The 15246-nt window shown below is 41.7% G+C and overlaps 1 protein-coding gene across 5 annotated transcripts in view; it reads right to left on the bottom strand.

The window, feature by feature from the left end:
• Window positions 1–15246, bottom strand: part of LOC105564923 (teneurin-a) — a 348995-nt gene that overhangs the window by 299785 nt on the left and 33964 nt on the right. For all 5 annotated transcript variants that reach the window (XM_012017701.1, XM_012017704.1, XM_012017705.1 and 2 more), the window contains one exon: window positions 9461–9706. In XM_012017701.1, coding sequence (XP_011873091.1) covers window positions 9461–9695 — 235 coding nt within the window. In that variant the 5' untranslated portion in view covers window positions 9696–9706. The remainder of the gene's footprint in view (window positions 1–9460; window positions 9707–15246) is intronic.

Raw genomic sequence — 15246 nt, 5'->3', positions numbered from 1 at the left:
GGTATCCTCATACTCCGGACATCCCCCCTAGGCTGCTCCTCCCCGCCGTCTCCCTTCGCCTCAACCTCTTGGTCGACAACTGAAATATTAATCATGACTTACACATGGTGTTCCGGGACTAGGGGCATTCTCCATCTGCATTATTAAGTGACCCCGCGCACGAGTTACGCTAGGTAGGCTCAGCCCTTATTCCGCAAAACGAATATGGATGTGCGGTTCGCGTTGTTATTATTCCGATGTGAAGGTCGGTTGCGATATTTTGCCGATCTGCTCACCGAGCAGATCGCGTAATCGTACGTTGCTTTCCCTCGCGAACAAACATACCGCTGTATATGAGATGCACAGGCATAGCCTACAGGTAACACTCGGTGAAATTAATTCACTGCATGTACGAAGCGAGCTCGGTGCTTCCGAAAGTCATAGTATACATTTCTTTTTAATATTTAATAATAGGCGATTAGTTATTAGCTTTTCATCTATATACACAGTTTATTCATTGAATCTTAATTAAAGCATATTTCTCGGTTTCTTTATGAATCTACAAATAAATTCGAAACGAAAGTAATAAATAGTGACGTTCCAACTCGATCCCGCCGTCTCTTTTACGTGAAAATAAAATTGTTATTCTTGTATTCCCAAAGGTTCGCGCGGAAAAATGAAAGTTCATTAAAACCAGCATGGTTTATCGGCTTTTCGCTCGGATTTCTCGGGCCTCTGGAGTGTTCTCGTTCTAGGAAGCGATTTATATCTCTTTTTCCTTTTTCCTGTGCAACGATGCCAACGAGATAGTAGCGCAGACATACTCGAGTATTTCGATATCACATAACGTTTGCTCGATACTCGCGAGTTACTCCGCTCCGAATCCATTTGGGTGGCGGTAATGCACGTTAAACGTCGTAAAATTATCTCGATATAATTGTCCGCCTTAAATAACGGCAGTTGCGTCGGTAGTTGAGCGCCCGACGCAATGCGTTTCCTTTCAGGAATTAATTCAGTATTCAGAAGGACTGTTCCGACATCAAAGCGAGCAATAATAGGGAGTGCTGCTTCTCGAGCGAGGTATGCGACGGCAGAAGTGGGCACGGGTGGCTATAAGTGACAAACCGACTCGCGAATAATAGGGGAGGACGATGCGACGGACGATATCGGTAGATTTGCATCTGGAAACAATTTGCCCGCACGTAGGACGCGTATCGTTATAACTGAATATCTCGATTAATGCGTAGCAACGGTCTAGATAATCGTCACGTTGATATCGATCCGCTGCTCCAACTGCTATAGTTATATATTCGCGTTACAGATATCGAAAGTATTATAATATTTAATTAGAATAGATTTGTATCATTAGCGCGAACATTCTTAAGAAAGGAAAATGTGATTAAGCTACTCTCATCTCTAAACTTTGCTTTCGTGTAAATGATCGACAGTCAGGAAAAGTTAAGTTTATGCCAATCATCAGCACAGTTGTCACTGGAATATATTCGAAAATCGCAAAGTCCGCTACTACGAGCGATCCGCAACAGCTTTCCTAACATTAAATCCGACCACGCGACACAACTAAGTTACACCTGCGCACGTCGCTTTCCTCTCTCTCTCTCCCTCTCTTGTGCTCTGCTATCTTCCACGGATTCGATCCAGATGACAGAGGATGGCAAACTGCTAATAGGAGGGGAGTTTTAAATGCGCGTAACGTAATAACGCGTGCATTAGGCGACTACTATGGCGTCGGTGGTGTCTGCGGCGGCGACAACGATAGTAGACCCATTCTCCGTAAGGGGTAGTTTGCCTGACAACTCGATTATACGATACTGCAGGGCTGAGTGGCAAGTGGTGATATATGGTGCGCATATATACGCTGGGCTTGCCTCTGAAGTCACTTAAAATAATGAGAAACCCGGTATCGGGTACCACGCTTGTTTCCCACCCTTTTTCTTTTTTCCTTTCTTCATCGGCGGCATTTACCCGCGAGTATCGGGTAAATGCGACAGAGTGGCGAACTAGTCTGTTCTGCGAAACTTTGTAACCCCGCTAGTCTTGACGCGCGCGTCTAATCGACGATCGTTTAGATAATCAACCGAACAGGACGGAGTGTTTTCGCAACGAACAGCCGATATTCGATTTGCGCCTATGACACTATTGGTCCGACAGTTACGGAATACATACAATTTTACATTTACGAGGCATATAAGCAATTTTGGATATTGAGTGGTCATATTGCATTTCTCGCTCTGTAGCTTTGCGAGCGCGCGTGGCACCGGTCGATTTTCGGATAGACATCCAGATATTTGCATTGAGTCCCGAAACGTAATAACGCGTTTCATTAAATCACATATATAGATCGTTAGCCATTATTAATCGCCCGCAGCGCTGTTTGACACTCCATCTCGGTTTCTCTTGTAATCAAATACGCGATACTGTTAGATATTCATTATTATACTGTCAAACTGTGTCAGTAGCTAAATTGTTAGTTACTTCAGCAGTCGCCCTGTAAATGTCAAATCTCGTATGCAGCAAATGCAATATCGATATAATTATCTTCTCAGAAAGTATATCATTTTCCTCTCTGATTGCTATTGCATCAGAAAAGTACGATCGGGCACAATTATATATATACGCAACAGCAATTTACAACGATCGATAAAGACAATAATTTGCAAAAAAAAACCGATACCCCCAAATGTGTACGTATGTATATGCGCGTATTCCGTTGTATCCGAATAGATAGCTCGTTTACGCAATAGTATAATGAGCACGAGGAAACATCACTTTCAGTAGATCAAGGAGCACGATTCCCTCGTTAATATAACTTCACCGCCGGCATGTTTATTTTGCCGATGAGAAGTCGCATCTATGTAAAACGAGAGTGATATTTACGACAGGGTCGCCCGTCGGTACGTAATCCTGAAACGAGCTCTATGATCAAGCGTTGCAGCATAGGAGGAAAAGGAGTTGGTAAGAGGAGATACGTATCCAGTTCGTAATTTGTGTGTAGTCAGTAATTTGACTGTTGCGCCAAGAGCAATGGCCAAACATTATAACGTTACTATCGTTACTGGGATTATATTTTACATATAATTTCACATGCCTGATAATATTCACACAATTTTTCAAGAGCAATATACATCGCGATGGATATTTAACGATTTATCGAGAAGTCGAACCTTCTGATAAATTTAATCGCGATTTACACGGCACCTCTTTATCGCTTTTCATTAATTCACGTGATTGTACGAATACTAAAAGTCTTTCCCTTCCTCTCTTGAATGCACGCTCGTACGACTAGACGCTGACTCGCACTACTTCGTCTTCCGTCACAGGACGGTATCTACTATTAATCGATCGATAAGCGGCATTAGTGCTACTGAATATTGATGCTGAGCAAATATTTTAAACAGACATTGCTTTTGCGCGAATAATCGGGGTATCAGCGCGTTATAATTACACGCCTCGCATGACGGCGGTGTTAAAGATGGGACAACAGGTACCGTTATTGCGTGATAGGAGATTAGGAAGTAGGGGAAGGATTTGTACGAAAATTTATTGGTAGTGTATACACGTATATATGTACTGGCACAGCGGGCTGGACTATGTTGCGGCGGCGCCTGGTGGAGGATGTGGAGCGAGAACATTCAGTCAAGCACACAAGCCCGTATCCTGGTGCTTATGGTCATGTAGGCCTACCTTACGTACCTCTTCAATCTTGGTTCTATGCGAATATTACCGAATCCCTGGTCGCGTCACGGTAACATTTGGTACACAGTATCAAATTACCCATTATATAATTACATATGTAAGACTTTATACGCAAAAGAACTACGAGTTTAATTACACCGCGATGTGTGCTTAAAAGAATAGAATATTTTGAAACATCGCAAGTCCGACTTGAAAATATAATCCGTATAATAAACAAAGATTGAAAACGATAGAACTTTGTAAATAAAAATCCAATATACATATAAATAAGATTTATTTTTATAAAAGTATTATATCGGTTCCGTTTTCTAGTCTCGAATCAAGTGCTGACTTTTAGAATGGCCTTATGATGGAGATATATAAATTTTAATAAAATTTGGAGTATTAATGATTGCAAACTTGTATCAAATGTACTTTGTGATGCAAAGTAATTTTGGTAATGCAAATTTACTTTGTCCACAAACGCGTTAGCGACCCTTCTCAACCGTCGGCAGTAGGTTCATCGAGACAAGATTTATTAGAATTTATCAGAATATTCCCGCGCGCTACGTTACGCAATTGGCGCGACAGGAATTCGATCCGCTGCATTTTAATGAACCATTTGTCGGCAATAGAGTGATTTAAATGGATTGACTGTCTGTAACGTAATTATTCAAGCGATCGCTCGAAGAGAGCGCCCTCCCACTTCCCCACGTAATTTGACGTTCAAAACGATTCCCAGACATGTGAATTCCGATCATGTAATCCGACATCTTCAAATTATTCATTCCTTCTGATAGCTACGACCCTCGCTAGTGTGTAAGTTTCTGACGTGATGGAATAAGTGGAAACGGTAGACCGTTGCTTTCTTTCCCGACGAAACTTTCGCATTACCTTCTAATGATTGTTGCTTTAACCCATTTTCCGGGTCCGCTACGAGAACTCCAGATATCTAATCCCGTACGTTAGCGTCTTAGAGTTTCCAACTCTCACATATATGCCGTTACACTCAAATAAGGATTCCATTATATAATCTTTGTTCGTACCTAAAACTTCTAATAACATTGGCGTAAAGATAACAACGGAGAAAATTAGCAGTATTATCAAATCAATTCCGTTTCAATTTGTTTTTCATTCAAAATACCCGAGAAAATGCTTTCAAAACTTGAATGCTCGAAAAGAAAACTTATCTGTTTTATCATATAGTGTAGAAAAATAATATCGCTTTTCGTCCGTTAGGTGCAACGAATTATGAGTTTGTTAAGACTTGGCCATCCTCAAGCTATACTGATTTGGTTATTTTCGAATTGGAATTCCAAACTAATCCTTCTATCCGATATCTCGCGTGTACCATACGATTACTTGGCGAGGCTGAAACTTCCATCTGACCATTAAAAATTTATCCATGGCTTAACCTCATCTTCTGAAATCCTTGAGAATACATCGGGTAGCTAAGAGTCCGTGGTATGTAGTAACTTGAAAATGCTCGGGAGGCCAGATGGAGAGCTCAAGCGCGGTTAGAAGATCTCAAGCCTTAGCTGGGAAAGCAGTCGGCTTTTAGTTCTCGTTACCGCCCCCATTAATACTAAGAACGCGCTTTGCTATGATATATCTTCGAATTTGTTTTATTCATTTCGGCCATGACTTCCCCGAGCAGCCGCTATCCGCGGAACGTAACGACGTGGTACAGTGATCTGTAAATATTTGACATAAATATAAATCGATGATGCGATTCCACGTGATTGCAGCCTCGAGATTTACGCTGCGTCGGGCTCATAAACGACAGTAACGCACGCGTCGCTTTTGATCGATTACGCGATGTATCGATTTTAGAATTTATCGGAGGGCGGGAGAGAGGGGAGAAAAGGCGGTTCGAAATATGGAACAATAGACACGTATGAATCAATGTATCAATATCCATATATTAAATAACGTATCAACGTATATTTGATTAACGCGAATGAAACGGCCCGATAAACAGATAGGCGTACACTCGCGTAATAATCCCGTAGACTGTCATTGTATTTATTTCGCCGCACCAAATTACCAATTTATATAATCTCTCGGGGATAATACACCTAGCGCCGTTATACGGTGTCGTCGTATACGCGAGATTTCTGCACACATTGCCATTTCGGAGGACAACATTTTCCGGAAGGTAGTAAAGCGTGATATGAACCGTTGCTGGTGTAATGAGCTGGCAATATAATGTCTAGGCCGGCTCGGTCCAGACTAGTCTGGAGACAGGACCCCACGGCTGGACATCAATATATTGATGACTGTGCGGACGGAGATTAAGAGCTGCCATCCATATCGACACGCTTGGCTCCTCTTGTAACGTGACACATCGGATACCATTAATAAAGAGGACGGTACTTTCCTCCGCGTCTGACGAAGAGCTATAATAGGTATTTTGATCCGAGCTAAGAAGGCATGGGAAAGAGGAGATCTCTTCCCATTATAACGTAGAGATGATAATGTCTTGGCATATATATCCCTCTTAGGGAGTATCCACGAGGAAGATAAAATGTGAATGTGATTTGGAAAATATGCATTGCAACTATTCATTTACCGTTTCTTTTTCCCGCGATACCTTATCGGTCTTTTTTTTGCGCGCGCGTGGACTTTAATCACAATTATCGGGCTCTTTCCACGACAGTTTATTATCGACGACAGTCTGACAAAGAATGATTAAAATTTTAATATCTATCGTGCAGCGCCGAGTTATGCAAATAACATAACACGAGTAAACTCTTGACCGTTCTTCCGTCATTAATTATGGCAAATATTACCAGCTGATAAAAGATTAATAAGCGACGAGATTTTGGGACAACGTGACCGCGCGACCATTCTGTCAAAGATGAAAAACATTGGAGATTGCATCGTCGCGGAAAACAGCGTAATATCGATTCACAATAAAGTGCGTATCAAATGGACGGACGAGAGGATGTGTGCGGTATGCGGAAACGGAATGGGGCAAACGGGGAGAAGCTGCGGGCTAGTAAAGGCGAGTCATTACGTTGTCGGTACATCGCCTCTTTCGATACATTTCGAGTGCGGTTACGTGACACTGCGCTGTATCCACCGAGTCGAGTGGTAGATGGGCTCGGGAGAAGGGGTCGGGCGCAGATACAGGGCAGAGGAAATGGGAGAATAGGGATGAAAATGGGGTAGGACGACGACGTGGGATCAACGCGGAGAGGCAGCGCGGTAATCGGCGGCAAGTGAATTGGAACAAATGCAGACAGACGTGAGGTGGACTCTCCCTCTATCTCCCCCCCCTCTCTCTCTCTCTCTCTCGCCAGATACCGCAAGCAAGAAATATAGTATAAACCGGACTATCGCTATTAATTGAGTTCGTCCCTATCGTCGATGCGCGCAACGTCCCCTACTTTGTTCAACCTCAAGACGAATCGATGAAACGTGGGACTGGGAAAAGCGGCGAGGGAGATGATGAAGTAGATATTAGGGGAGCAGATAACGGAATACCATATGAGACAACTTATCCCGACTTATTGCATTATTCTTTCCGACCCAGTTGTACCGTCGTTAGAGCTAGAGCGTGTTTTTTTTTTGCGTGCGCGAAGTACATTAATATTGATACGATCAAACGTACGAGGCAGCTTCGAGACGTAACTCGCGTTGCTTTCTGTGTACATGTGACGTACGCGTATGTGAAAATTATTATTCGCGAGGCTTCATTTACTTTTCAAAATGCTCACACCCATTATATTAGGTATTATATTAGAAGGAGGTTGCCGGCGCGGCAATCTTGATTTTGGTCTTCGAACGTAATATCCGGCAGTGCTTGTAGACGACGCGAGGAAGTAAAACTAATTTCGTAAATCCTTTAATCTACGCGTTTGGTGGAAAGCCGAGGCGAGATTAAGGGAAGCGGACTGAATGGGCGAGCTCCTGGGTGTTTGATGGAATATGATGAACGAGGCACGTAAAACTTGGTTATTGGTATACCAGATCAAATAGAGGAAAAAGAAGCAACTTTAGTCTGACGCGCCGCAATTAAAGCAGTTGCGAAAGTCACGATACGCAGCGGGGACTTAATAATGAGATAGTTGATAATGTTTCTTGCTAGTTGCACGTTGCATTCATGTGCAATATCTGCCGTTAAATTCTTATTGAGATATGCGATTCTCATTTTTCTTGTGTCAACGCTCTTTTAATTCAAAATTATTTTAATCGAGAACAATTCAATTAAATTCCAAAGTGTTGTGAAGGCTCCCAAAAAGAAAATGTCTAGAAAGAAGGAAGTACCGATGCGAGCCAAAAAATGAACGGTACTCGGTTCTGACAATTTAAAATCACAATTTCTCTTTAATAAGAAAACAAACGTTTCAACCCTTCTTCGGGTCTTCCTCAGTGAAAACCACAATAAGATCGTCGAAAGTTCGGGATAAGAATATAATACAAATTATAGTACATATTGGTTCGACAGTTATAATCAATTACCTCATTTAGACCGAATAAAACATAAGTCAATAGCTTAGAGAATCAGTGCACCAAGTGACTTCAAAGTCATCTCCATCTGTGTTAGTATCAGTGAGTCTCCATGGTCATTTAATCAAATCAATTCAATTAAAGATACTTTCCCGAAAGTAAATTGCATCAGTTTGTCACAATAATATTTATACTCACTCTCAAATTGCTTTTTGTAACAAGGTTATTTACTAAAGATTTTTATCCATTTTTCCATTTTGTTTATCCGCCAAAAGATATCTTTGTATTGACGCAAAAACGTATAAATTTAACTAAAGTGTATAAAATTACACATTTTAAATTATTATTGCTATTGAAATTAATTATATAATTTAATATTATATACTTTATATTTATATACAAATATTATTACATGAAAATACTCTACTACAACAGAACAAGTTACAAGGCGTGTCAACATACTAAAATTGCATCTCTCTCGATCGAAAAATCATTATATCGAATAAATATTATAATATTATATTGTCACTGAATTCGTCCATGAAAACAGGATCAACTGCAAATCAAAAGTAGATATCGATGAAAAAATCAACAACGAGACAGTGATTGTTGGCAGAATCACGTTTTTTTCGGTATAGATTCGGACGATTGCAAATATACACGAGTATCGTTCCGTTGAATATAACAAACATGGGATGGTATCGCGGATTTACAGCATGCACCGAATATAAATGCAATGCATATCAGCAAGTTTTTGTTTTCTTGTTAGTTGATTTATTAGTGCGCACCCTACTTTATATTAAATGTGAATTTAAAATGGATAAATCAAGAAGCTTCTTTAAACGCTAATAACAAAGTTATTTAAGTGTCTTTTTTTTACACTAGTGAATTCTCTACTAGAGCCAACGGCACACGATGCTATTTTTCCTGCTGGATTGCTTACGAGAACCAATCAGGATTTAGCCTTAAGTCACCTGATCTAAAACTCTGCATCCTGATTGGCTCTCGTAAGCAATCCAGTAGGAAAAATAGTATCGTGTGCCGTTAGCTTAAAACTCTGCATCCTTATTGGTTCTCGTAAGCAATCCAGTAGGAAAACAATAGTATCGTGTGCCGTTGGCTTAAGCTTTTTGCATAGCAAGAACTGAAGCCAACGGCACACGATACTGTTTCTCCCATTGAATTGCTTACGAGACCCAATCAGGATTCAGCTTTAAATTACATGATCTAAAACTCTGCATCCTTATTGGTTCTCGTAAGCTATCCAGTAGGAAAATTAGTATCGCGTGCCGTTGGCTTAAACTAGTAAATAAAGAATGAAACTATCACTTACTGCCATACTGTTGCGCCAAAATGGAAGCAAAGACCTGACCGGGGCTACGAGCACCTCTTGCAACGGACGAAGTCGACACGGGCCCCACTGTGTGACGTGCGTTATCTTCATCATCGCTACTGGATTGGGCACTGGCTCCATAACCGCGCCGTTCTCTCCATTCCAGGGACCGCTGACGGCGCAGCCCACGGCCCCCATTTGCGTGGCCGCGGCCCAACGTACCCTCGCTGTCCATCACTGCAGCATCTGTAACAAGTGATTGATAATTTGTACAACGATCGAGAGCCCCCTTGTAAATTTTATTATGTGCGTAAGAAATATTCCCATTATGATGTCAGAATTTTGAAAAGATATCAAAGTCGTTTCTGCGCTCGAAGCAATTGCAATGTACAAGAAAGACGCATTAAATTCTGCTTTAATAGCATGTCAAAGGAAATCTTAAGAGATGTCTGAGACTGCCAAATGGCGTGTCAAACATAACACGAAAATTGTTGCGTGGAATAACAATGATGCCATTACGTGAAGCGTCGATAGTACGTCAACGTCGAACAACAGCGACTCATTAGGCATTCACGGCCGTTGCTCGGAATCATTCAGGGCCGAACGAAATCGAATTGCACACTCGACATTTGCTGATATTCAATGCAGATAATTCTAGCTTGGCTGCTGACAGATTTGTTTGTGTCTACGCTGTAGAAATGTATTAACACGCATTGTCAGTCCTAATATGTGAAGGAGACAATGTTTTTCTCTGGTTTCGATGATGTTTCAAGGAAGAAACAAACGTTATTACTTGACAGACGAAAGCACAAAGCGATAATGTTACATACGCGTAACATACTCTACGTGTCTCGATTAATTACCAACTATTCAAAGCGATTTTATTACATGACTTTTAAGTGCGTTTCCTAATTCCGGCGATACAATCGATAAAGGCCCGTCATTCGTGTTAATTAATTTTATTCGTTATGCCGTAATTACAGTAGCGAGCGACCCTAGATTTCCGTAGAATTTTCTTGTTGACCCTCCTTTAAATAGAGACCTCTGTAGATCGATAAGATCTTGAATGTGTATGGCGGCAGATAATTGAGTGGTGGATGCCTCTCGAAATTCCCATGGAGACGTCCTCGCTCGCCGTTGCTCTCCCTTGATTGCAGAGACCGCTGATTGATGCTCCGAGGGAGAGCCGAACAGTGATGTCTTAAGATCACTCACTGTTCCTTGGACTATGAAATTTCAGTTTAGATCTGGTATCACAAATGGGATGGCCGTGTTACGTTTTCGGTCACGTATTCGAAGAACGGAATTAATGCTAATCCATTGTCATTGTCGGCACGCAAGGATAGCCCATCGATCATATTTGCACGATTAATGATACGTAATAATTGTGGACTTTCAAACGTGATATAAATGTGAATATGGCAAAAACAATCTCATGAAGCGCACACAATCCCGTTTCAATAAAAGAAAATAAATACGGCCGTTTACCGATGGCTGTATCCGATAGAATTGGTCAGGGAATTTGCTCGGCAAATATTATATGAAAATTGAATGAGATGGAAGTAAATTAAATTCTGTATACGTGGCAAACACACACAAGCTGCTGCCCCAGATCGATTTTGTAAAAGTACAATAATGGTTGTACTGTATACGTCATAAATTTATAATTATTTGATAAACAGCGCTTCCGCGCACATATTTTTACAAATGATTCGGCAATCGTCATGATACTCAAGTGCTGTAAATGGAGGGAACGGCGTTGCAGAATGACGAGCTTTATCCAGCCATAATTCAAAATCGAGAGGGGCGGGGGAGGGTAGGGGGTTAAACGAGACGGTTCATAACCACGAGCATATCGGCGTGAATTCCCAGAAATTTGCAACCGTGAAATTTATGGGGAGACATCCTGCGGTGTCGGGCGTCGCGTTAATAAATCTCAATGCGTCGCAAAGCCGGGCGAGGGATAAACCGTACTTGGGAGATGCGCCCTTATGCATCGCGCCGTGCACCTCTCACAGCCACTTTTCTCACTTGCCTCAATAGTAGCTAACAGGTCGCATCCTCTACACACGAGGGCACTTTACGATGTTTTGTTTCGTCGGCCCTTCGCATCCTCCTTCGTTCGCGTAAGCGTGTCGAGAATGTGGGCGACTTGTCAAACCGTAAGTGAATCGGAAACCTTCCGTGGTGCGAGTCGAGTTAACGAAGAACCCGCAAGCGCAGTCGAGTGCCTCTTTCCGAGCGAAGCGAGAGGAACGTTGAGGGACGATCATCTGTCAACCTTCGTGATTTCATCTTGACCGATATTTTTCGTAACCCTGATTCCTAACTACGCAGCACGAAAACAATTTCAACGACGCGTCAAGTGATACTTTATATCAATTTTACCGTATCAATTTGACGCTCGCATCCTGTGATTCTCTTTATCTGACTTGGATACGGGCTTGTGCGCCAAATTTATGTTATTAATCAATAAATAACAGAAAAGCAAACCAGAATATTAAAACAAATTCGAATTAAATTCCAGTTAAAAATACAATAATAACTATATACTTTGTTTATTTATTTATTTTATTTGCTAATCGAAAGAAATGCAAATTTATTAAGGTTCGAAAATTATTGGGCTTGCGGAGTTAAATATTTTATGTATTTTAAATCGCTCGTTATTGTATAAATATTTAATTTTCGAAGCGCGTCTTTTTAGGAACGTTTTACGAACTGTGTAAAGATTTTCGTACCATTTATTCTCGATACGATCGATTATATCACTTCAGCGATAGTCTTGAACAAGCCCGTGTTTCGAAATTAATTTTCCGGACAAACGATCGAGGAATAATTTTCAATTTATGTGCGTGATTATAGTAACGTTCAAGGAGCAGTTTTTCATGCCGTCGTAACAGAGGAAAAATTCCATGGTGGAAAAAAAAATAGATAATGTAGCATTGTATACTTCCTCCAATATTACACACTGTACTGTCTATTTCACCGTTGCGAACGGCATTCGTCGTTTTAATAGAAAATTTTTACAAGGGGTCGTAAACATAAAGTAGACCATCCAGCCGTGGGGAACTCTTATTGCTATAACTTATAACACGTGGCTGATAATATAATGGGCCTGTACGATATAAAGTGCCTCGCGAAGAGGGCTGTCAGGGATTTGCTGACTGCGAGTATGACTCTGCCATTATCACACACTGCTGTCTTTAACATAAAAGTTTAATATAAAAATAAAGCGTGGACTGCTTGAAGGAAGAAAGCATGGACCATTTCTTTTTTTTTTAAGAGACCTAATGATTAATTTTAATCTTTCAATAATTAACGAGGAGAAGATTTTACTTCCCTTGTAAAAATATTTAGCAGAGCTAAAATCTTATTGTACAATAAAGTATAATTGAATTTGAAAAACTTGTGCACGATAAAGATAATTACGGAGCTTGTGAAAAAGGGGTAAATATTACATAAAGTCTCTCTTATCATATATTGCGAGTTATCATGGTTAATAAGATTGTTGCGGAGATGTTCCAGCGAGTTTTAGTGAGGCAAAGTTGGTGCCAAAAATCATAATCTTACGAGGGGACGCGGCGCAATCTCGGGGAAAATTCGTTGGCTGCATCCGACGTCGGATATAGGACAAGCATTAGGGCAGAAGTTCTTAATATTGAGGCATGTCGCACGTGTTTATTATTGCCAAGAAACTGTTTCCACTTGTGTAACAATAAGTCAACATAAACGCGAAAGTTTTTTCCCCCATTTCTCAACAACAACGCCAAATTGTTCTTGCGAGAATGCGACGAGAGTGCGCGATGCTTGGCTCTGCGCGCGCATCATTTATCGCATTAAATAAACAAAAACTTGGTTCACGGGAGAACGCGAAACGTACGTCAGATTTCACACTATACCCGCGGCGCACCGCGACATTCGTCGTAAATATAAATCAGCCTGCGTGTGTCGTAGCCTCCTAGAAAGGGTTAAAAATCCTCAGCCACGCGTATATGTATAACCCGCGCGAAAAGTCGTCTCGTAATACCTACGCTTGAGAATATAGTGGCACTCCGACTTTCAGACCACGAATTCAGTCTTAGAGAAGGCATACTATAAAAGGCTTTAAGAGTTTCCCCGTGTTCGTGCGAATTGAGTGGGATTTGCATACCACGTCGCGGCGGGAATTTCACGAGAAATGTGGACCGGGTTTTTAAACGGCATCTAATGAAGGTAACATTAGACGACATTGTTCAAGTCCGCCACGGTGCCGTCCGCCTTTTAGGAATGTAAGAAGGGCATCTGAATGCATGAAACATAGAACTGGCGGCCGGTATAGCCAGATATGGTTCGAGTAGGACGTTTGCATATTCATCGGGATGCGTGAACCCCCTTGCTCGTCAAGAAGGTGCGCAGCCTTAAATATCAGGTATACCCAGCTTCTCGTCATGGACCGCCGTCGCTATTGCCTCGATATCATCGCGCCGGATAATTATACAGCGCTAATCTGAGTAACGTTTCTGAAGCGCTCGTGAGACACTGGTTGACTTTGGCGAAATAGAAATTTGAATACACATCAATTATAATACATGTGTCGCTGTGTTTGTAATTTACATCACGCACGCACTGCGTGCATAGGCGTCAATTCACTTTATGCTCGACGTGCGTTTCTCGGCGCTTTGCTGCAATCCAAGTTTCACTGAATTATATTAAATACAATATTTCAAATGGATAACATTACCGGTGCATTTAACATAACAAAAGTTCCTCTATAATCAATGAAAAGATTATCTACTATTGAATCAAAGACGAGTAATAGACGACCTCTTCGTTTATTAAGTTCCGTTTAAATATTCTTAGCTTCTGAACCGCGAAGGATGCCTCTCGTACGTCTTCAGCAATCTTGCGTTTCTAAAATCGACTAATCACGGAAATGTTATTTCTTGGCGACAAATGCCGACAAGTCCCGGGGAAAAAGTAAGATTAGGAAAATTCTAGCACTTGGCTAAAATTGATCTAAACGCGGCCGTCAATCATCCCCGCCGGATGATCGAATAGATAGCGCGATGAAGAAAATTGCACGGCAGCGGCGGCCTCCGTGGCATTTTGCGGTGCAGAATGTCAATTAAACGGCGTGGCCGATTAACCATAACCGAAACCTCGACAAAGGCCGGAGCGTGCACGGTTTCGCACTCCGGCGGGTTCATCACGCGATAATTTATATGGTAATTCCAGGGACGTAATAAGTCCCCCTCGGCAAACTCCGGCTGCCACTACACACGATCCTCCGGTGCGGCCGCGGCGTCCTGCGTTGACCCCGGCGCGGCGTTCCATCGGGAGAGGATGGCCTGCCATGTACACATCATTACTAAAAGCGGTCATCGATTCATCGGAGTTCGACCACCGGTCGTGCCCACCGACCGATCCGTCGTGGTAGCGCGTCGATGCATAGACAAGCTGACGTATATTGTATATCTATATGTATGCCCATGTGTGTAATGTATGTATATTATGTATATTATACATATACATACATATGTATCTGCGTGTATGTACGTAAGTATACATATACACATGTATGCGTATCTATGCATCGACGGGAACGTGTAGGCATCCATTGTCAAATTTTCCCACTCGCGATCGACCGTGCGGGATTTAATTAACACCATCTCGTTAACTTTTGTCGCGACCTATCGTGCCCGCCCGGTGTTATCTCTCACGAAGATGAGCTTGCTTGCTCGATCAAGTGGATCGTTTATATCGACGAATTAACGACATGCATATACTGTTCTTTTTTTTTTCGCTGT

Source organism: Vollenhovia emeryi, unplaced genomic scaffold (assembly GCF_000949405.1).
Source record: "Vollenhovia emeryi isolate VEMERY1.0 unplaced genomic scaffold, V.emery_V1.0 DF939158.1, whole genome shotgun sequence".
Lineage (NCBI taxonomy): Eukaryota > Metazoa > Arthropoda > Insecta > Hymenoptera > Formicidae > Vollenhovia > Vollenhovia emeryi.
The sequence above is the reverse complement of the archived record's forward strand: the minus strand, read 5'-3'. Positions and strand labels throughout refer to the sequence as shown.